General features: G+C 36.7%; 1 protein-coding gene across 2 annotated transcripts in view; it reads left to right on the top strand.

The window, feature by feature from the left end:
• SLC36A4 (solute carrier family 36 member 4) overlaps positions 1-21,704 on the top strand; it is a 51,364-nt gene that overhangs the window by 18,563 nt on the left and 11,097 nt on the right. For both annotated transcript variants that reach the window (XM_039222362.1, XM_039222363.1), the window contains exons 5-9: positions 148-243; positions 2,325-2,409; positions 7,599-7,826; positions 9,724-9,822; positions 16,038-16,207. In XM_039222362.1, the coding sequence (XP_039078293.1) occupies positions 148-243; positions 2,325-2,409; positions 7,599-7,826; positions 9,724-9,822; positions 16,038-16,207 (678 nt within the window). The remainder of the gene's footprint in view (positions 1-147; positions 244-2,324; positions 2,410-7,598; positions 7,827-9,723; positions 9,823-16,037; positions 16,208-21,704) is intronic.

Here is a 21,704-nt window from a genome sequence, read left to right on the forward strand (position 1 = left end):
GGTCTTGAAAATCTCAAAAACTCCTCTGTCAGTGTATACCCTTGCATTTATTTTTTTCCTACTTATTTGATGTTCTTTTCAAGGGGTGGATTTATGGACCAACTTAAAATTTGCCTTTTTCATCTGTAGTATGTCCTTAAATTACAGGTTTAAAAAGTCAACTTTAGGTTATAGTGACACTGTGAGTTTTGCTATGGAAGTAAGTCCTTGGAATTGTCTTCAGAAGCAGGCAGCCTGGGGACGGTAAGCACTTGCTATGTTTCTAATATCTAGTTATTGAAATCACATTACTTTTCAAGTATTTTAATTTGACAAGATACATGAACAGAAGCATGATAAAGCTGGGGGAATAAACATAATCTTTAGAGTTAGACAATTCGGGTTCAAATCTCAACTCTACTGTTTTTCAGTTTTATGACCCGATTCAAATGACTTATTTTCTTTTAGTTTTCTTGTTATCAAATGAGTTTATGGTGATACTTACTTCACAGAATTATCATAGTATTTTAAATAAAGTGATAATTATAAAGCATCTGTCTAATCTATGATATAATCATGTTAATATTTTTTTAAGGAAAGGAGAAAAAGCAAGAAAAATGTTTCAGTCTCTTTATTTTAGATAAAATTGTGGTGTTTGGCTTACATGCTCATAGGACATTTGAAGTGTGTATTTTAGAACAATCTTATTTTACTATCTTATCATTTAAATGTAGCTTTATCATTGATAGACATGGCTGATCAAAGCCAGATGAAGACAGGACTGGAAAAATAGGCATAGGTAATCAACAAAATGCTGGCAGTGGTATGTGCTGTGGAAATTAAAAGAAGGAAAAGAACAGTGCTAGTAGAGTTTATGGTTAAATATGGCCTTTCTGGGGATTTTCAGGAAGTTCCATTTATTTATGAGCTTCTCAGAGTTCTTGATATGCCAAGTAGAAGAAGGAGGAAGACAACCTAAAGCCCTAGGATTTGCCCCCAGAACCCTACCTTCTTCCTTTTTCTGCCCCAGAATAGAGGCAGCTTTGTATATTTTTTCTGTCAAGAAGAATGACTTTCAGGTAGATGTGGCTGGAATGATTGTTGGTAAGATACTAAAATCAAAGGTTAATGAAAAGATCTTAAGGGAATACTTAAATGTATGTATTTCATCAGAAAGAAGAAACTTGAATTCATTTCAGGGTACTAAGATTCTTTACAATAAGCAGATCCCTGAAGAACCATGAGAGCTATAGTTATGGCAAGAATGAAAATAGGCAAGGACCCTTCCAGTTTCAAATGAGAGAAGGAAGCCCTGTAGATATGTAGGCCAGATTGTTTGACAGCTTGAGAATGATTGTCAAGCAAAGACTGTAATGAATTAATAGATGACTGCTGTTGTAATCACTCATCATTCCCTGGACAAAATGGAGAAGAATGGGCTGCATATTAATAATATGTAGGCAGATTTATAAATCAATTAACCACAGTACCCAAACTATGCAAATTTGGTGACATCCCTTTCCCTCTTCTGTACACTGTTTTATGTAGCTGGAAGTCTCTTTTTTTAAATGTTTATTTATTTTGAGAGAGAGAGAGAGAGTGAGTGGGAGAGGGAGAGGAACAGAGAGAGGGAAAGAGAGAATCTCAAGCAGGTTCTGCCACTGTCAGTGCGGAGCCCGATGCAGAGCTCCATCTCACGAACTCTGAGATCATGACCTGAGCCGAAATCAGGAGTCAAACACTTAACTGATTGAGCCACCCAGGGGCCATTGTGGCTGGAATTTTCTTAAGGACCTCATTAAGAGATACTACTGAAGCTTACTCAGAGCTAAGCTACTGGAGAAGTCTTTGGTCTTATGATTTAGGGCCACACCCCCAGCGCTCTCTCATTTCATGTTCTTATTAGTGATTTGGATAGTGGAGAGCATGCTCACTCATCATATTTGCAAATGACATGAAGCCAAGAGAGCTGGGAACCACACTGGGTTAATCAGAAAAAGAACTCAGGAAGTAGGGGAGATGGGCTTAATCTAAAAGATGAAATGTTTTCATGAAATCATTTTATAAGCAGATGCCCAGACTGTTGAATTTCAGAAATAAATGATAGGGAAATTTTGGCCTTTTCACTGAATGGAACATCATTTTGCTGAGTAATACTTCACTAGTTCACATACTAATAATAAATGTGTGATCTTTGTAGAAAAATAAATTTTATTTACTAATTTTAAGGAAGTGAAAAGAATATAAGCTATGATAAAATGTTTTAAAATAGTTTAAAAAGAGAAAACATATATTAATATATCCTTAGCTCTTATCAATACTTATTTGTGGGTGTCTCTTTTCAGGAGTGTGGTTGACTTTTTCCTGGTGATAACCCAGCTGGGATTCTGTAGTGTTTATATTGTCTTCTTAGCTGAAAATGTAAAACAAGTAAGTATTTCTCTCCAGTTATGGACATCAGTTTCTTCCCATTCCATAGTTTTGGCATCATATTTCCTTTGAGTAAGCCATGGTTGAATATGAAAATGTGTTTCTTTCATAAAGCATGTTCCTTTGTAAATTTTCCTTTAGTCTTATTTTTTGTAAGTTGGATTTTCTGCTACTGTTTTCTGCTACTATTGTTGATGTTACTTTTCTTGACATTATATATCAATAGTGTTTGTTCTGTCAGATCAGAACTGGACATAATTTAACTGATTCTTACATATTTGAAATTTAGATCTCAAAATCAGATAAGCAGGTGTTTTGGGAGCATATTTTTAAATTAATTTTTTATAAGTAAATGTATATGGTTTAGCCAGCAACCTAAAAAGTGAAGTAAAGTGTGGGCATTACTAAAATCCAGTAATTATTGGTATTGTCTAAAAAGATACCATGTCCAAAATGTGTAGTGTTCTGTAATTCTCTCCATATTTTAAGGGTTCGCTTTAAAAGGAAGTGGTTTGCAGTCTTGGTAGAGACTGACTATCAACTTGAACAAACATGCAAAGCACTGAAATAAAAAAGCTCCCCTATGAAAACAAAGCCAGAACACATTTCTTTATGCACTTTAACTTGTAACTAGTACATTACACCTTGTTCTGCTTTAATCATTATTTAATCAATAACATTTATTAACTGTCCATATGTGCATTGTACAATAGTAGACATCTTACAGAGTAAGACATAGTGCTTGTAGGTATTTTAATGCAAAAATAATAATGTGAATATGTTTCTAAAGAATCTATATGTAGATATATAAGTATATCTTTGACTCACTTTTTTAAATATAAAGTATGCTTCATTTTACGTTTAGACCAGGAATGACAAATTTTCTGGAAAAGGCCAGATAATAAGTATTTCCAGTTTTGCAGGCCATATGGTCTTTTTGACTTTGCCATAGAAAATAATGATATTAGTGTATATATATGGCAATATTCCAATAAAACTTTATTTGAAGAATTTAGGTGTTAGGCTGGATTTGGTGTATGGGCCATAATTTCCTAAAGCCCCTAGCTTAGATTTTTAATGTTGGAAAGGCTCACTGAGTCAACCTTTCCTTATAAATAAGAGAGTTGATGCTTTTGTTAGCATTAATCGTTATAGACAATGTGCTTTTGACTTACAAGTACTTAATTCCACAAGTTGCATGTTCTTTTGATTACTAACTCAGTCAAGAGACTCTGTTGTCAAGAACTGGTAAGACATACCATCTTACCAGTCATTTACATAAAATATGATGGAAATGATCCTTTTCCAGGATTGTACAACATGATAGTAACGTATCTCTTCTAGTATGTCCTAGGAGAGGCACCAACAAACTTGATTTGAATTTATGAATAATGCCAACAATGCCTTATAATCATGTATTAATAAAGTGTGACATTTTTCATTTAGTTTTTACCGCTACTCTGTAATATACAACACTCATTTTTTGAATGTGTAAACTGAATCTCACAAAGGATGAGCAGTGTGCCCTAGGTCATGTGGATTAAACTGAGACCTAGGTCTCTCTGTGACACACTGCTGCCGCCAGTTACATTAGTTGTTCATCACTGGACAGGACCTTGTCTGATTTTAGTTGTGTATGTGTGTGCATATGACATAGAGGATATAAATGCATACAATAAATGTCTATAAGCTTAGGGTTGGTGACTTTCTCCTATGAAATATTATCAGTTGCTTCCAGAATTGAATGGAAGAAATCAACTCATTTGCACATGTTCTAAGGAGACCAGGTAGAACAAGTGACTCTCTGGGAGGAGAATGCCTGCCAAAGATGCAACAGTGAAAGTCCTTTTGAGTCGTAAAAAGCAACATGGTAAAAGACATGCAGACTTGAGAAAAGTTGAAAGCCATGGTGAACACCTCCCCTTTGCAGAGCAGACAGATGGTCATTGAAACAGTAGCATCAGAGATTTTCACGCTCTGCACACCTGTTCTCTCACACTTTATAGCAGTCTCCCATAATAGACACTGTTTGATTATAGCTTTACCAGTTGCTACTACTGTTAAAAACTGTAAGTTTATTACCACATGAACTACATGAAATCAAAGGTGCAATATGTTATCAGATCAAAGAAGTAAGGGTTTAGCTGCCATACAGATGTGTGAACCTCCTCCTCTGTAACTGCCACAGGACTATTTCTGCTCCCTGCAAGTCACTGTGGACAGTTGGCAGGAGAAAATGGATGGATAGTACCTCCAGTGATTCTAATCCATCATGGCTATAGTAGCTCCCCTCTGTTCCTACTCGAAGATGCTCTAGAAACTTTCAGATAGATAAAGTAGTGTTTACGGGCATGAAGAGGGGGGAAGGGATATGATATTAAGAGAAAAAAGATATAGTGATACTTAAGACCCTGGATTTTAAAGACAGACGATCCAAATTCAAATTGCTTCTCTCTCAGTTTTAAATCACACACTGGGCAAGATCTCCTTATCCCCGCGCAAGCCTTAGTTTCCTTATATGTAAAATGGGAATAATAACAAAATCTCCCATTGTTACTCCTAAACTTATCATGAGGCTCAGCTGACAAAAAGTTTGTGAAAGCCTTTGCAAAATGTAAGCAGTATACAAATATAGGGTGTTAAGGCTTTTTAATTTTGTATTTATTTTAGCTCTGCTGAATATAATCTACCTTTGGAATTTTAACCATTAAATTTCTGAATCATTGAAAATTAATAAGTAGTAGACTTTAGTAAATTGAAGCTTTAAATGGAAACAACTGAATTTAGTAATTTTATTTTATAATATTTATTTCAGTGTTTTGCATTTTGGTAAACATGTGAGATCATAGGAAGTCCTATTAGATAGCCAATATCTGTCTCTAGAGGGCACCAAAGGACTCAAATGTTTACCTGAATCTTGCTCTGGGTATGTATCTACACTTTATTTTATTTTATTTTTTTAATCCTGACAATTTTTATAACCATTTTTCTGCCAAAGAATACTAAATTTTATGAAATATTTGTGATAGAATTAATTTCATGTTCCCAACCATCTCACCATTCAAAAACCCTTTTTAAAATTGGTTGTATAACTGGTTTTCTCTTGCCAGGTATCCTTGTTAGAGCTTAATGTTGATCATTATCTAATCTGATTATTGGCAGTATTCTGTATTCTTTGATACAGAGGCATTTGGCTATAAATAATTGTGTTATTGGGAAAATGAGTCAACAAATAAAATGTATTTTTAAAAGCCAACTAATGTGAATTACCAATTTTGCTTCTAATTTCAAATTCTAAAACACAAAGTTTTGGGGGCACCTGGGTGGCTCAGTTGGTTGAGCGACTGACTTTGGCTTGGGTCATGATTTCATGGTCCGTGGGTTTGAGCCCTGCGTTGGGCTCTGTGCTGACAGCTCAGAGCCAGGACCCTGTTTTGGGTTCTGTGTCTCCCTCTCTCTCTGCTCCTTCCCTGTTTGCACTCTGTCTCTCTCTCAAAAAAACAAATAAACATTAAAATACAAAGTCTTGATGGCCAGTTACAAGATGTATGCATTTCTTAAATGGTTCATGGTATAACCTGAGAGTTTGTTAGTCCAGTACGACTTACAGATTGCCTATCAAAGTTAAAACTAGTAAATACATTGCCTGCAGTTTAAGATGATGTGTATATTTGTAGTGATACTAAACATTGTTTATCACAGGTAGAAGTATAAAATTAAACACTTGAATTGCTAATCATTATAATTTTGTTCTAGACTTTTGACTTATGGACCTCTTAATACTTATTATATTTAGAGAGAGAGATGTAGAAGGCAAGGAGCTAATTGGGCAAGGCCCCCTTTCCAAATTGAAGTGTTTTGATCCAGTTAACACACAGTGGTCACAAGCTAAATTCTAGTGTCTCCCACCTGTGTTTGGATCCTAGAACTACCACTTACTGGCTTGATATTATGTAAGTTTGTTTTTTAGACCCTCCCTTAAACCTCAACTATAGTTTAACTTAAAGTTCCTCAACTATAAGTTAATATTAATACTACCATCCATCTCAGACAGTTGTTTTGAGGATTAGATGAGATGTTGTATATATTTAATTCAGTACTCAAAATATGCTTCCTATTGTTATTATAGGATCTTGTTCTTAAGAATTTATGTATCTAGAGACTTGATAATGTCATTGTGTTCAAATGGGAGGTACAGTGTTTGTGGGCAAATAGATTTTCCCTATTATTTAAATTATAATATTATATACCTCTGCTGTGAGTTTTTAAGAGTGTTTTTAGAGTCCTCCATAATGTTATTTTTGTTTTAGTAAGTTGTGTTATGTGATTAATTGAATAAGACAATTTTTAATATGTGGAAACTATAAATTATTGTATCTATCTTGAACACTGAATGTTGGTTTATAGAAGTGGTGGGATTAAAATTGATTCATTGAAGTTTTTTGCTCTAGCAAAAATTTATCTACATCTAGCACATGGCCATGCATAAATTTAGTGGATTTTTAATACTTATTGGTAGTAGTGGTTGTTTATTTATTTATTTAAAAGATTTTATTTTTAAGTAATCTCTACACTGAACATGGAACTTGAACCCAACCCCAGGATCAAGAGTCGTGTGCTCTAACTGCCTGAGCCAGCCAGGAGCCCCTTTGATATTGATGATAATTTATAAAGTTGTTTTATAAAACAGCTTTAAAGTTAGGCCATGATTTCTAAGCTTTATTTTGACTACTGTGCATGTCTAAGAGGTACTTAGAGCTTGTTTCCTCCTCTGAAGAGAGTAAGTCAGAGTAGGATATCTGGAGTAGAATATGGTCCTCCTAGGCAAGTATGTCTCCACTTTTGATTATCACAGAGGCAAAATGAGACTTTGCTGGAAGCATGAGCACAAAGCTTCAAAATACGTTGGTAAATTCATCCTCATAATTTTCTAGTGAACTTTCTTTTTACAGTATGATAAAAGAAGTTCTTTTGCAAAGAAGAATTGTCCTATTTTAATTATCCTTAAATTAGATGAATATGTATTTCTAGGAAGCTAGAATATCTTGAAAAAATATAAACATTTTATTTATTGTAAAGGAATCATCATAGAGTGTATAGATAGTTAATTTTCTTTATATTTTGTTACTTATAAGTTGATGAAAGTTTTTTCTCCCCCTCTTCCTTATTCTCCTGGTAATCCTGTATAGGTTCATGAAGGATTCCTGGAGAGTAAAGTGTTCCTTTTGAATAGTACCAATTCATCAAATCCATGTGAGAGAAGAAGTATTGACCTAAGGATATATATGCTTTGCTTTCTTCCATTTATAATTCTTTTGGTCTTCATTCGTGAGCTAAAGAATCTATTTGTGCTTTCATTCCTCGCCAACCTTTCCATGGCTGTCAGTCTTGTGATAATATATCAGTATGTTGTTAGGGTAAGTATAACATGTTTTTAACCTATGTTTCTTAGTAACTCATTCTTTGTTTACATTGGACGTAAAAGTAATGGCATGTAAAGACCCCCACTTCATTATGAGGCACACAGGAGACAGTCTGCAAACGGGCGTCCTGCTCAGCTGGAGCACCCAGGCTTTGTGTTCAGGCCTGGCTTTGAATCTTGCTAAATCTGCTTCTGGGCTCTCTGACATTGCTGCAGAAGATAGTCACGTCTACTCTATTGAGCTGTAAGCTTTAGGAGTGCCTCAGTAAACTGCGTAACATTGCAAGATTTGAACCAGTCTAGAGGTGTAATTTTATAATTTTCTTTCACCTCTGAACCACTTCCAGTCACTGCCAGTCTACTAATCTGTAACCTCTCTCTCTGAAGTATGCAACCTCAGCTGATTTAATCGTCCGAAGTCAGGGGATCCTAACCCTATAAAGAATATTCTTTTAAAAAAAAATTGGCTGATGGGATTCAGGGGATCTGCCAATCCCTTAAAATGATTTGTAAGATTTAGTGTTTCTGTATGTATATATGCATTCTTCTACTGAGCAGTGTATAGCTTTCATCTCTAAAAGGGGCCGAGGACTCAGAAAGGGTCAAGAATCCCTGCTCTATTCTTTCCTGATCCAGTCCATCTTGTATATTACTATTACAATTGTCCTAAAACCTCCATTGGCAATTTATTACAAACTCTGTTATGATGGGTGTGTTTCATTCCCCCCGCCCTGAATTGTAAAACCTGTAGACATTTTCCTGTTGCCTGTAAGATGGAAGAGGACAGGCAAGAACATCTCATAAGGCTTTCTGTAGTTCATGACCCCTTACCTGAGCATGTAAGAACTAGTGGAGCAGGAAAGGAAGTTCCTTAGGTAGAGGGAAGAGTGTGAGCCTTTTTTTTTTTTTTTTAATTTTTAACATTTATTCATTTTTGAGAGAGAGGGAGAATACCAGTTAGGTATTCTCAAATGACCGAAAACTTAAATACCCTTTTCATTTTGACCATAACTTGTATTTTCCATCATGTATCACCGTTACGTTGCACAAGTCTCCCTACGCTTCAGATGTTCTAGACCTCTTTATTACCCACATTATCCATATGCTTTTTACACTTCAGTTTCTTTTTTCATCCTCTTTTCTTGGCCTTGAATTCGATTTCACATTAAGGAGGGCAGAGAACACAGGATGGTAAACAGTGGGAACCAGGCTTGGGGTAGCTGGAAGATGTAGTCACTGTGGAACCAGAGATCTTGAACAGGATATACAGCTTGTGAGTTTCCACATAGCAAAAGTTGGAACAAGGCTGTGGGTCAGGGGCGAGTAATCAAAGCCAGGACAAAGAATAAATACAAATAATAAAAGTAATGGCAACTGGCTGGTTAAAGCATAAGACACTGCAACCAGAAGGAGACCTGTACGAGGAAGCAGCAGAGTTATGAGGTAGAAAGCCAAAATCAGGAACCAGGTAACTTAGAGACTGAAAGAGCAAAACAGAGTAGAAAATGAATTTCACTGGACACCATGAGCAGTGGGTGATAACTGACTATATGGCGCTCCATTCAGACTGAGTATGCTTATGTTATTTCCTGTTGTGCCAGGAGCCATACCCAGTGTGAACAGCCTGGGACTTGAAGGTGGAAACAGGTAATCAGGAGCATTGAGCTCAGGTGGAATGTGTGGGCATGGGGAAACAATGGCTTTTGGCAGTAAAATTCTAACAGCTTGGCTATGTTTAACATAGGATGCTTAAAGTGTCTATTGAAAGAATTATTCACTTTTATAACATACATTTGTCATTGTGAAGCTCAAAAGTATATATTTCACACTTTCATATTACGTTGTTTAAAATAAGTAAAGATGTAACTTCTCTTATTTTTTTCTTTCTCCAGAATATGCCAAATCCTCACAACCTTCCAATAGTGGCTGGTTGGAAAAAATACCCACTTTTTTTTGGTACTGCTGTGTTTGCTTTTGAAGGCATAGGAGTGGTAAGGATTTGTTCTTTATTCTTATTTTAAAAAATTTTAAGTCAACAAAAAGATTTATGTAGTCAACCCATACTTAAAATGCATTTTTCTTTTTTATATCTATTGTCTTCATTACCAGAACACTGTTTGCAGTTTGGTAGGATAGACTCGAATTATAGTTTAGCTGATATTTAATGTTTTTAAGGAAAATTTCAAGCCTGATAACAAAATCTTGAGAATAGTCTTATGAACTCTCATATAAGCATTGCCCAGCTTTAAAAATCAACTCCAGGCCGACTTTGTTTTATCTGTATTCCATCTAATCTGCCAAGCCGAAGTTATGTTCAGACAGATCCCAAACACCATATTTTATAGATTAGATGATTTGAAGTGAATTGAAATTGTTACAAAGTTACCATTACATAGAAGAACCACATATAAATTCTCCCTTAAGATTTGCACATGTCATATTTGTTTTGAGAAATTATATTATCATAAAGCTGATACCAAGAAATACCAGCACCCTGAGGATTCTAAGATCTTAAATATGTCCATTCAAGGTGCTTCCAGTCTATTTAAAGCCTGGAATGGGTAGATTCGGGGGAAATAGAATATCGCTCTCGGCTCTGTAGCTTATGTTTCATTGTCAGATAGTTTGGTATAGGAGCAAAACCGCTTATACACATCTATGTGAACCACAGACAAAATAGATCTAGAGGACAATGTTACAGCATTTCAGTTCGGGTCCTGCTCTCTCCAAATTCTCCCCTAGAGAATTCTCACATATTCTTACAGTTCCACGCATCACCGTTAACAGAAATAAATACAGGTTTTCACTTATGTCTCTAGTTAAACTCTAGTTAACTATCAGACATTTCCAGTTAAGTTCTTCCTCTGACATCTTAAGTTCAGCAGCTTCAAAGTACGACATAGACTGTCTTATCCAAAACCAGCTTCGCTTTCACATTTCCCTGTTACTTCTAGTTTTATTTTCACAGGATGGTAAACATCGGAGCAGTTCCTTTCACTTTGTCCCTGGTTCCCCCATTCCATCAGTAATGAAGGCAGGTTTATTTTTCTTTCCTATTTCCCATAAATGAAAATACATTTGAAACACCCAAATGCTGCTTGCCACAGAAGGAGCCTATGAAATGTGAATTTCCTTCCCTTTCTCCTTTTCTGTTGGTACTGGCACCATTCTTCACTGTTGCCCTTTATTTCAGGTCTGAGTGATCTTTACAGCATCCAAATTGTTCTCTCTTCTGTTAACCAATTACTCTTCCCATATGGACCTGATCATCTCAAAAGTGCAGATATTACTAGAATTATTATCTCATAGTGTTATTGTGAGGACCACATGAGATGCTGCATGCAAAGCATCTAGAAAAATACCTGGCAGAGAGTGGTCCAAGATGTCAGTAGGAGAATCCTGAACTCACCTCTTCCCAAGGACACACTGTGTCAACAGCTGCATATGGAATGATCCCCCCCAAAAAAGAATTGAACACTAGCTGAAGAGTTCTTTCCACAGCAGAGGATAAAAGGGCCCCATGGAGACAAATGGGGGACACAGAGGGGTGGTCTCACCAGAAACACCACCCCCAGTGCAGCAACCCAATATAGGGAGCTTCTCCCTGAAGAGCAAGGGGTTTGTGCCCCACATCAGGCACCCCAACCCTTCAGACCTGCACTGGGGATTTACATCTGTGGGATCCAAAGGACTGTAGGACCTGAGAAACTCCTTTTTAAAAGGCTTGTATATGGACTCACTTGCCCCAGAACGTAGCATAAAAGCTGCAGTTTGAAAAGTGCCCAGATTATATGTGGAGGAGATTCATTTGCAAATCTTAAAGAATCTTCTGGAGGGGCAGGGACATGTTGGGACTTTCTCCGGGGATGGAGGCACTGGTAGGCAACATTTTGGCAGTCCCCCTCTGTGGTGCTGGCACAGGGGTCACTCTCAAACACCGCAGCCTCCCTCCGCCTTGCTAATGCTGGTGGGCGTGCTCTGCCCCCAGCATTTCCCCCTGCCATACCAAAGCTGTGGGCAGTATAGTCCACTCAGGGACGCCCCTTGCTCCCTAGCCCTGGTGGCTAGGAGGGTTTATGTTCCAGGGCCCCATGGGGCTGTAACAATGGGAAAGATGGTTCTTGGCAGGCTGCCATTTCTAGGGCATTGCACAGACAGCTGACTGAAACGCACCCTAGTCTGTCAGCGAAAAAGGCTTATTTACAAGTTTTGAAGCTGTAACCTGAGGGACAGGCTTCAGGTTTGCTGCGCATCTTGAGGCTACCAAAGCAGTCTCGGGACACAGACAGAGAGATAGCATCTTGTGCCCTCCCTTGGCCTTGCTACAGCCTGGCGATACATGTTGGAAAGGAGCTTATACTGTTGTCTGAAGCCTCCATTTTTGCAACTGTTGTCCAGGGGACCCCTCCAGATCTTCTCCTGTAGAGATCAGCAATGTTAACAGTTATAGCCTTAGAGGACTGTGTATTTCCGTACTTTAAACGCTGCTGCCCAAGAATCCAGCTTTCAATTATTCTGAAACTTGGTACTGACTAAAATCTCACACTGGAACACTGGCAGGTCTTGGCATACCCTCAACAACTGTAACGTCTTAAGATTAAATCAGGCTACTTAGACAATCACAAAAGTTCAAGAGACAACCCAGACCTAGGTCAAGGTTGAATGAAAGAGTTTATCGCCTACACAAGATCACTCCTTCAGGACTGGGAGATGTATACACAGAAACAAACATGAAAAGTCAAGAAAAATGAGATGGAGGAATGTGTTCCAAATGAAGGAACAAGACAAAACTGAAAAAGACCTTAATGAAATGGAGATGAGTAATCTACCTGGATAAGAGTTTAAAGTCATGGTCATAAAGATGCTGGTGAAATTTCGGAGAAGAATGGGTAGACACAGAATTTCAACAAAGAGAAAGAAAAATATAAGTACCAAACAGAAGTCACAAAGCTAAAGAATGTGATAACTGAACTGGAAAATATACTAGAGGGGTTTAGCGGCTGACCAGATGAAGCAGAGCTGATCAGTGACCTCGAAGATGGGGCAGTGAAACTCACTGCGTGAGACAGAGCAGGAGAAAGAAAAAAAAAATGGAAAAAGTAAAGAAAGCTTAAGGGACCTATGAGACAACATCAGGCAGAATAGCATTTGCATTATAGGGTCCTCAATGGAGGAAAGAGGAAAAGAGGCATAAAAAATAACAAAGAAATAATGGCTGGAAAACTCCCTAACCTGGGGAAGGAAACAGACATCCAGGGCCACAGATAGTTCCAAATAAGCTGAAGCCAAAGAGACCCACACAAAGACACATTATAATTAGAATGTCAAAAATCAAAGAATTTTTAAAGCAGCAAGAGAAAAACAACTTGTTATGTACAAGGGAACTCCCATAAGGCTGTTAACAGATTTTTCAGCAGAAACTTTGCAGAACAGAAAGGAGTGGCATGATACATTCAAAGTGCTGAAAGGGGGGGAGGGAAACCCCTTCTAACCAAGAATACTTTACCTGGAAAGGTTATCATTTAGAATTGAAGGAGCATTTAAACTGAACAAAAGGGTGAACATGACCATCCTTGACTTTTCCTGATCGTAGAAGAGAAGTTTCAGCTTTTCACTGTTGAGTTGATAGTAGCTGTGGGCCTGTGGTATATGGCCTTTTATTATGTCGAGTAATGTTGCCCATGTAAATATTTTGTGGAGTATTTTTATCATGAATGGATATTGAATTTTATAGGTGTGTTTCTTGCATCTGTGGTGATCATCATGTGATTTTTATCCTTTATAATAAAAGGATAAATTTTGGTGTATCATGTTGATTCATTTATAGATTCTGAAACCTCCTTGCATCCCAGGAATAAATCCCGCTTGATTGTGATGTATGATCCTTTTAATGTGTTGTTGAATTCAGTTTGCTATTTTGTTGAGGATTTTTACATCTGTGTTCATCAGGGATATTTTTTATAATTTTCTTTCTTTTTTGTGTGTGTGTGTCCTTGTCTACTTTTGATATTAGGGTAATGCTGGCCTCGTAAAGTGAGTTTAGAAGTGTTCCCTCCTCTTCAGTTTTCCGGAAGAATTTGAAAAGGATTGGTATTAAATCATATTTGAATGTTTGGTAGAATTTGCTTGTGAAGTCATCTGGCCCCGGAATTTTGTTTGTTAGAAGTTTTTTTGATTACTGATTCAGTCTCCTTACTAGTAATCTTTCTATTCAGATTTTCTATGGCTTCATGGTATATGAATTGGAATTATATATCTCAAGGAATTTACCCTTGTTGAATTTATCAGCTTATAATTGTCGATTATAGGCTCTTACAACCCTTTGTATTTCTGTAGTATCAGTTTTAACTTCTCTTTCATTTCTGATTTTATTTGTGTCCTCTCTCCTTTTTAACTGGTGAGTCTAGCTAAAGGTTTGTCAATTTTGCATGGCAACTATAGGTAGTAATACTTTATTGCATATTTGAAAGTCTTCAAGAGAATAAATCTTTAAAGTTCTCATTACAAAAAAAATTGTAATTTTGATGGTGATGGATGATAACTAGACTTAGTGTGGAGATCATGTTGCAGTATAGGCAAATACCAAATTGTTATGTTGTCTACCTGAAACTAATATAATGTTATATGCCAATTTTATCTCAATAAAAAATGGTAAATTGTAAGAACTCAGTAAATAATTGCTGTTAACTGTTTCTTAGTGTCTTTTACTGTATGATCAGATCACATGGCCAGAACCTCTGAAGATTTGCCTAAAGTAGCTTAACTCTTCAGTTAGCCTTTTTCTTCTTTTTTTTAAGTTTGTTTTTACATAATAAAAATAACTTATTCATCCAATTGACACACAGTAGATACAGGTGGACACAGAAGCAGTTATAACATGAATACACATAGGTTAGTACCTACACATGTATTTCCTAGCACTATCAGATGAGAAGTCCTAAAGCACAAATACACAGTCACTTTAAGTCCACTCAGCACCCAGATCTTGATTTCTAAGTACTATTCTACAACAAAAGAACCAAATTTCTTTGGAGAAATGGCTGATTCTGGGGTTGAAACAAGGATTTTCAAGATGAGTCTGGAGCATTTTGTAGTGCCCAAAAGTATGGAAGTGCTCAAAAAACAAAAGAACAGAGGCATGTCAAAGGAATACAAAGAATACAAGAACCTAATCATGATGACCAAAGATAGAATAATATGAGCAACAAAATAAATGCTTTGGATTCACACCCAAAGTATAAAACAGTATACATGAATGCATGCTAATATAACTGAGCAATTAAATATATGTACATAGAGGGATTCCCAAATCACTTATGTAGGTACTTCCCCTCCAGAAGGTATAGCTTAATCTCCCCAGTCCCTAGATTATGGGCTGCATATAGTGACTTGGCTTCCAATGAACAGAATATATGAGAAAGAAGAAAAGACCTTTACAAGCAGAGAAACCTGGCAGGCACTGCCATAACCAAGTGATAAATCGTGTTGATAGTGTGTGTGATGAGAAGGGCGTTTCACTTCTGTGATATCTTCTTCTAAAACCTATAATCCCAGTGTCCAAACATCAGACAACATCAGACAAGCCCCAGTAGGGAGAAATTATACCAAATACCTAACCAGTACTCCTCAAAACTGTCAAGATGATGAACAATGATAAAGGATTGAGAATCCATCATAGTTAAGAGAAGACTAAGGACACAGGAGACATGGTGACAAAATGCAATGTGACATCCTGGAAGGGACCCTGGAACAGAAAAAGGACATTGGTAGAAAAACTAATGAAATCCAAATAAAATTTGGAGTTTAATAGTAACATACCAATGTTGGATCTTAGTTGTAACAAATGTACTTTGGTAGTATAAATTGTTAACAGTAGGGGAAACTGGTTGGGGGTGTATGGAAGTTTTCTGTTTATCTTTGCAATTCTTCTGTAAATCTGAAATTATTCCAAAATAAAAAGTTTATTTACAAAAACCTGACAGGTTTGCCTACTAAGAGGTGATTTCAGATGTTTTTGTTTAAAGGATTTAAAAATCTGTAGTATAAATAATATATATAACACCAAGAAAAATATTCAGCAAATATAAGGTTTTTTAAGGAAATAAAATTTGCATATAAGCTATAGAAGGATTAGTTTGTATATATAGAAGAATACTTGTGTAAATATAAGACAGATCGTTCTGAATTACCTACATTCTCTTTTCAGGTGCTTCCACTGGAAAATCAAATGAAAGAATCAAAACGCTTCCCCCAAGCATTGAATATTGGCATGGGAATTGTTACAACTTTGTATGTAACATTAGCTACCTTAGGATACATGTGTTTCCATGATGAAATTAAAGGCAGCATAACTTTAAATCTTCCCCAGGATGTATGGTAGGTAGACCTGATTTTCTTCCTAGCTTGTATATTCTCTAGATGTTGCTTACCAATATTTGATGACAAAGATATTTTTGGATTTATGGTTTAAACATTTAAAATTTTTATTGTGATTTCTTATTTGTATAACCTAGAATTTTTTCATAATCTTCAGAGGAGACCATCTAGTATTTTATAGATCCTATGGGGATTCTTTAAAAAGATTAAAAATTGTAGGGTGTTGCAGATTTGAATGAAATAAAATAAAACATGGATTCTTTTAATATGGACTCACTGTAATAAAAAATGTAATACATATACTTGCTGCCAAAAAATCCAACACTCTCGGTTCCAGATAAAGTAATAAAACCCGTCACTTGTGACCCTCACTGTTTTACTGGTCAGCTTTAATCTTGTACATACCCCAGGTCCTTTTAGAACACAGGTAGGACTCATTATAAAAAAATAATATGGTGCATCTTAATATTATCTTAATATTAGAACCATATTCTGCAAAATTAAGCAATATTTAGGTTTTTCCTTCTTCCAGAGATTGGTCCCTGGAGATTTTAAAAAGGCATTGGTATTGATTACCATGTAGATATGCTCCCTTATTTATAAAATGGAAGATAACTCCTTAGTTTTGATAAATACAAAGAATAAATATTAAATTGCTGATTTAATTAATGTCACACTTCTAGAGCTGCTTGGATAGAAGTCTGTGAAACTTGAAATATTTTAAAATATTATATATTCTGACTGGCTTCTTGTTTGTCTACCATTCAGTAGTCATCTACGTCTCGGGTTTTTATTGGAGTCGAAAATGTAAGACCAAATGCATAGAGGAAGCCATTTGTGGTAGAGAGAATATCCCTAGAATAGTTTCCAGGCTGCACAAGGGACGCATATGCAGTGTGTTCATTTTTTAAAGTTCTAGTTCTGCTTTAGCCATGACACATTTTATAAATGTATTTCAAGATGGAAACATGTTCAAATGTCATACATTTGTTTCAGGCTAGAGACATGACTACAAGCAAGATACATAATTTTAAGCATTTATTTTATTAACCTATGTTATAGTTGATTATATAATTTTGTTTCTTCCAAATATGCTTCTTTTTGTAATGATTTAATATGGACTAGCAACTTATACGCTAATATAAGACAATCAGGCTAAAAATTATAGTATCTTAGTTCCTCTTTTCAGATACTGTGTCTAGAAAACTGATATTTTTCCGCACTTAGAATAATATTTAGAGTAAATCTTAATAATTTTATACAGGGGGCCTGGGTGGCTTAGTCAGTTAAGAGGTCAACTCATGATTTCAGCTCAGATCATGGTCTCACAGTCCAGAGTTCGAGTCCCACATTAGTCTTTGTGCTCATGGCGCAGAACCTGCTGCAGATCTTCTGTCTCCCTCTCTCAGCCTCTCCCCTGCTTATGCTTGCTCTCTCTCAAAAAAATAAATGTTAAAAAAAAATTTTTAATTTTTTATAAATAAAGTTGACAATGACTTTTAATGTCAAAACTAAAATTAGGTGGAAACAATCTCAGAATTCTTCCCCGAGGGAAGGGACTGAAGTGGGAGCACACACATCGGGTTCAGGTGTTCCTGTCCCCAGAGAGTTAAGAACATAGTTAAGGAACATTGGGAAGGACGAGTAAGGAATGCTTCTGCTATTCACTAAATCCCACGGGGTGATACTGTCCCTGCAGTAGCTCTATTTAATCCTTCCCTTTTTCCACATCCCGTTCCCACGCTCCCCTTATCCCCAGTTGCTATGACTTTACAATTAGAACAGAATTAGTTACAAGTCTTGAATAAAAAGGAACCATCGCATCATCATTTCTATTCAAGAAAGCTAAGTAAACAGCTTTTCATTTAGAAGAAAGGCTAGTATGTGTATCCTAAGAAATAAAGATCTGGGGGAGAACGGAAAGCAAGTGAAGATTTGTCATTCACCTTTAGGTAACTTGTGTTGGGTAGTTTATTCTCCTTGTGGAGACAAGACTTGTGTGGCCTACTCTCCATTTCATTATGGTCTCAGCAGCTGGGACAGTTAGAACAATAGCCAAGGCTGTGAAAGACTGCTGAGGAGACGCATGTCTTTTTACAGTGGTAGTCTTCTGTAAAAGGAGAAGTTTGGACCAGAATGACCATGGGATTATATCTAAGATTTCTTATTGTGCTCTCTCTGAGTCTCTTCTTCCTTTCCTTCCCTGTGCTTCGGATGATATTGGCCTAGGAAGTCAGAGAATGCGCAGTGTACTCATTACTGTCAGTATAAAAGCCGATGGCTGTTGCAACAGCCTAGGAAACCCGTAGCTGCTAGCTCAGGGGAGCTGTAAAGGGCTTCTGATGTCATGCAGGGGCATTACTACCAGAAAATACTGAATTAGAAAGCAGCCCTGGGATAAAGCAAGTATGAATTAGAAAAGCTCCAAGTTATTAACTGTTTATTGACTAAGGTGACATCTTTTAAAACTAGTTATGAGTAGTAGTGTGCAATGTATCAAATTTAGATTTTGAAGCAAAGAATGTATTTTAATGATAATTGAGCTAGAATATAAGCACCATGAGGTCAGGAACCCTTCATCTTATAGACTTATGATGTATCTCTGTGATCTAGCACATTGCTCAGAGTTTAAGAGACCCTTAGTAAATGTTTGCTAAATAGGATTCTAGGTTTAATAGCATTTCCCGTGTTACCTGATAGTATCACCAAGGCACCACTACTAGTCCTAGTTGAGTGATGTTTCAGCAGTGTTTTTCCAAGGCTTCCACTAACGTAACCTAAATAGCAGTGGAGAGAAGAAGAAAAAAGTGCTTTCCTGGGAGTCTTGAGCAAAGACTTGCCCAAATAGCCTGCCTCAAGCATAGCATCAGCTCATGCTGTGTTTTAAAAAGTAGACCTTTTACATAATCATAATCTTGATGTTGCTTTTTATAAAAATAGTTCTCCCTCAAAAAAAACATTTGAAACTGACACTTCAAGCGACCCACTGTGTATAGCCCATCCTCTGAGAAGCCCTAGCATGCTGCCACCCTCCAGGAGTTAGTATGTCGTCTGAAGTGCAAAGGCACGGTGCTGTTGCAAGCAGAATAACCAAGAGGAAATAATCTTTTGGATACCAGATTTAAAAACACTATACAAATAAAGCCATGATGGTAACATAGCCCAGATCATAAAAGGGTGTTTCTTTTTGTCTGGATCGATATGAAGGGTTTTTCATATCACTTTATGTAGATGCCGTTCTTCACACAGTGGTCCCAGGGTTTGACATAAATTGCTGTGTACTGCTTTAATTTATAGACTCTTCTTACCATCATAGAAGTCCTAAGTAGGAAAAGTGTGCATGAAATTAGCCTGAAGAAAATATCAGAATGTGGAAACCAGCAGATGAACAGTATTTATGTTGGAGCATGGATGCGACATCATTGTAAAATCTTCCGGGTGACTGTGTTTAGATTATGGGTCTCTCTACCTGCTCTGATAGCAATTTTTGGAATGTAAGCCATCAGATGATGGTTTCTAGTTCGTGTCATTGTTGTAAGGGAAGGTTGAAGGTATGGAGATTTGAGCATCAGTGGCGGTATAACAAGTTCACAAGAGGACTTAAGATAGCAAATAGTATTTATGTGAGTTCTGTCTTACTGTGTCCTTGTGAGTGATGGTATATACATTGTAGGAACAAATATCTTTGTGTTGTGGTTTCCTTTGTTCACTTTTGTTCTTTTGCTTGCTTTTTACCAGCTGGAAACACGAGGTCTGTTCCATACCCCTTTACCTTTTCCCTAGCAGTTACCATGCCTTCTTATTTGGTTCCAGGTAGTGACTTTATACCTTTTCTCACTATAGCCCATAGTAAGAGAGGGTAATGTTTTATAGAAAAGTCATCATAGAATTAAGTGTCTGTGTGTCTGTGTGTATATGAGTTTTTATGGTATATACTGCCCATACACATATAAATGTTAAGTATAAGGTTAGATAAAAACACATATTTCTGCATATGGTATCCCCTGATATTCTCTATTCCAGTCTATATATTAGGGAAAAAACATATTCATAACTCAATTAATATCATAGCCCATTAATGGGTCATGATTAGAGTTTGAAAAATCCTGGCCTAGAATAAATTTACATGTTACTCATTCAGCACGCATAGCACTTCCACTAAGAAACATCAAAGGTATCAGCTTTTCATACAAACAAATACTGAGAAGCAGTAAGGTGCTTCTGCTATCCCACATGTGGCATTTTTTGTGAAGTATGTATTGGATACAAAACATTCAGTTAAAAAATAGAGAAGAACGATTGGGGCACCTGGGTGGCTCAGTAGGTTAATCATCCAACTCTTGATTTCAGCTCAGGTGATGACCTCATGGTTCCTGAGATCAAGCCCCTCATCAGGCTCTGCAATGACAGCATGGAGCCTGCTTAGGATTCTCTCTCTCTCTCTCTCTCTCTCTCTCTCTCTTTCTCTCTCTCTAACTCTGTCTCTGTGTCTTTCTCTTTCTATCTGCCCCTCCCCTGCTCATGCTCTCTTTCTCTCTCTCTCTCAAAAATAAATAAACATTTTTTTTAAAAAAAATAGAGAAGACCATATAAGAACAGGAAAGGTCTAAGGCAGGCATTTTAATTTATTAAGATAATTGAACTGGTTCTTCATTTTCCTTCCCAAACAGAATAAACCCCAAGTCTAGCCCATGTTGGTAGCATACATGAGCTATGAGCACGGATATTCTGGGAACTAGCTGACAAGTAACGGCAGGTAATCAAGCTGTGTCTTGATGGATCCTACCAGGCAGTCAGGGAGTGAGATCTGAGGAGCTTGTTCCCTACAATGAAAATATTTAGGCAAGAATGGGCTCACCAAAGGGTACAATAAAAAAGCAGTAAGAGAAATAAATTGAAGGAAACTGGAAAAATAAGATTCATACATCCTAGACTATTCTCTCTGTCCTCTCCCTCACAAATTCTTTTTTTTCCTCATTACAACTTTTAGTGGCTCTCAAAATTATGCGACAGACTTATTTTTTCCAATATTAAAGTTGCCTGTAACTGGGAATCTTGGCCTGCCCAAACTGCCTCTGACTTTTCTCATCATAATGATTATTATTAGTTATATTAAATTCAAAATGAAGGGCATCTCACGGATACCTATTGTATGCCTTTTATGGACTTTTAGGTACTGTTCCAGGCACTAGCAGTGAACAGATGAAAAATCTCTTCCTTGTAATACTTAACAGTTTAATGAAGATGCTATAAAAGCTGAGTGGCTTACAGCATTCAGTGTAGTTGTGAAGAGTAAAAACCATTATTGCATTATTTTTCAGCTTAGCATGAGGTGAGGTTCTTGGTAAGGATTGTAGCTAGTCCTCAGACTTCTCTTCTTAACAGAACTAAGATCAGATTCTTAGCCCGAGTATCACCAAGGGTCTAAGAGGGAAAGTGAGTTATCAGAGTCCTTCCAGGCATAGCTTTTTGTATTCAGCCTTGCAAGAAAGAGAAG

The sequence above is a fragment of the Hyaena hyaena genome, unplaced genomic scaffold (assembly GCF_003009895.1).
Source record: "Hyaena hyaena isolate Hyena2069 unplaced genomic scaffold, ASM300989v1 scaffold_1111, whole genome shotgun sequence".
Taxonomy (NCBI): domain Eukaryota; kingdom Metazoa; phylum Chordata; class Mammalia; order Carnivora; family Hyaenidae; genus Hyaena; species Hyaena hyaena.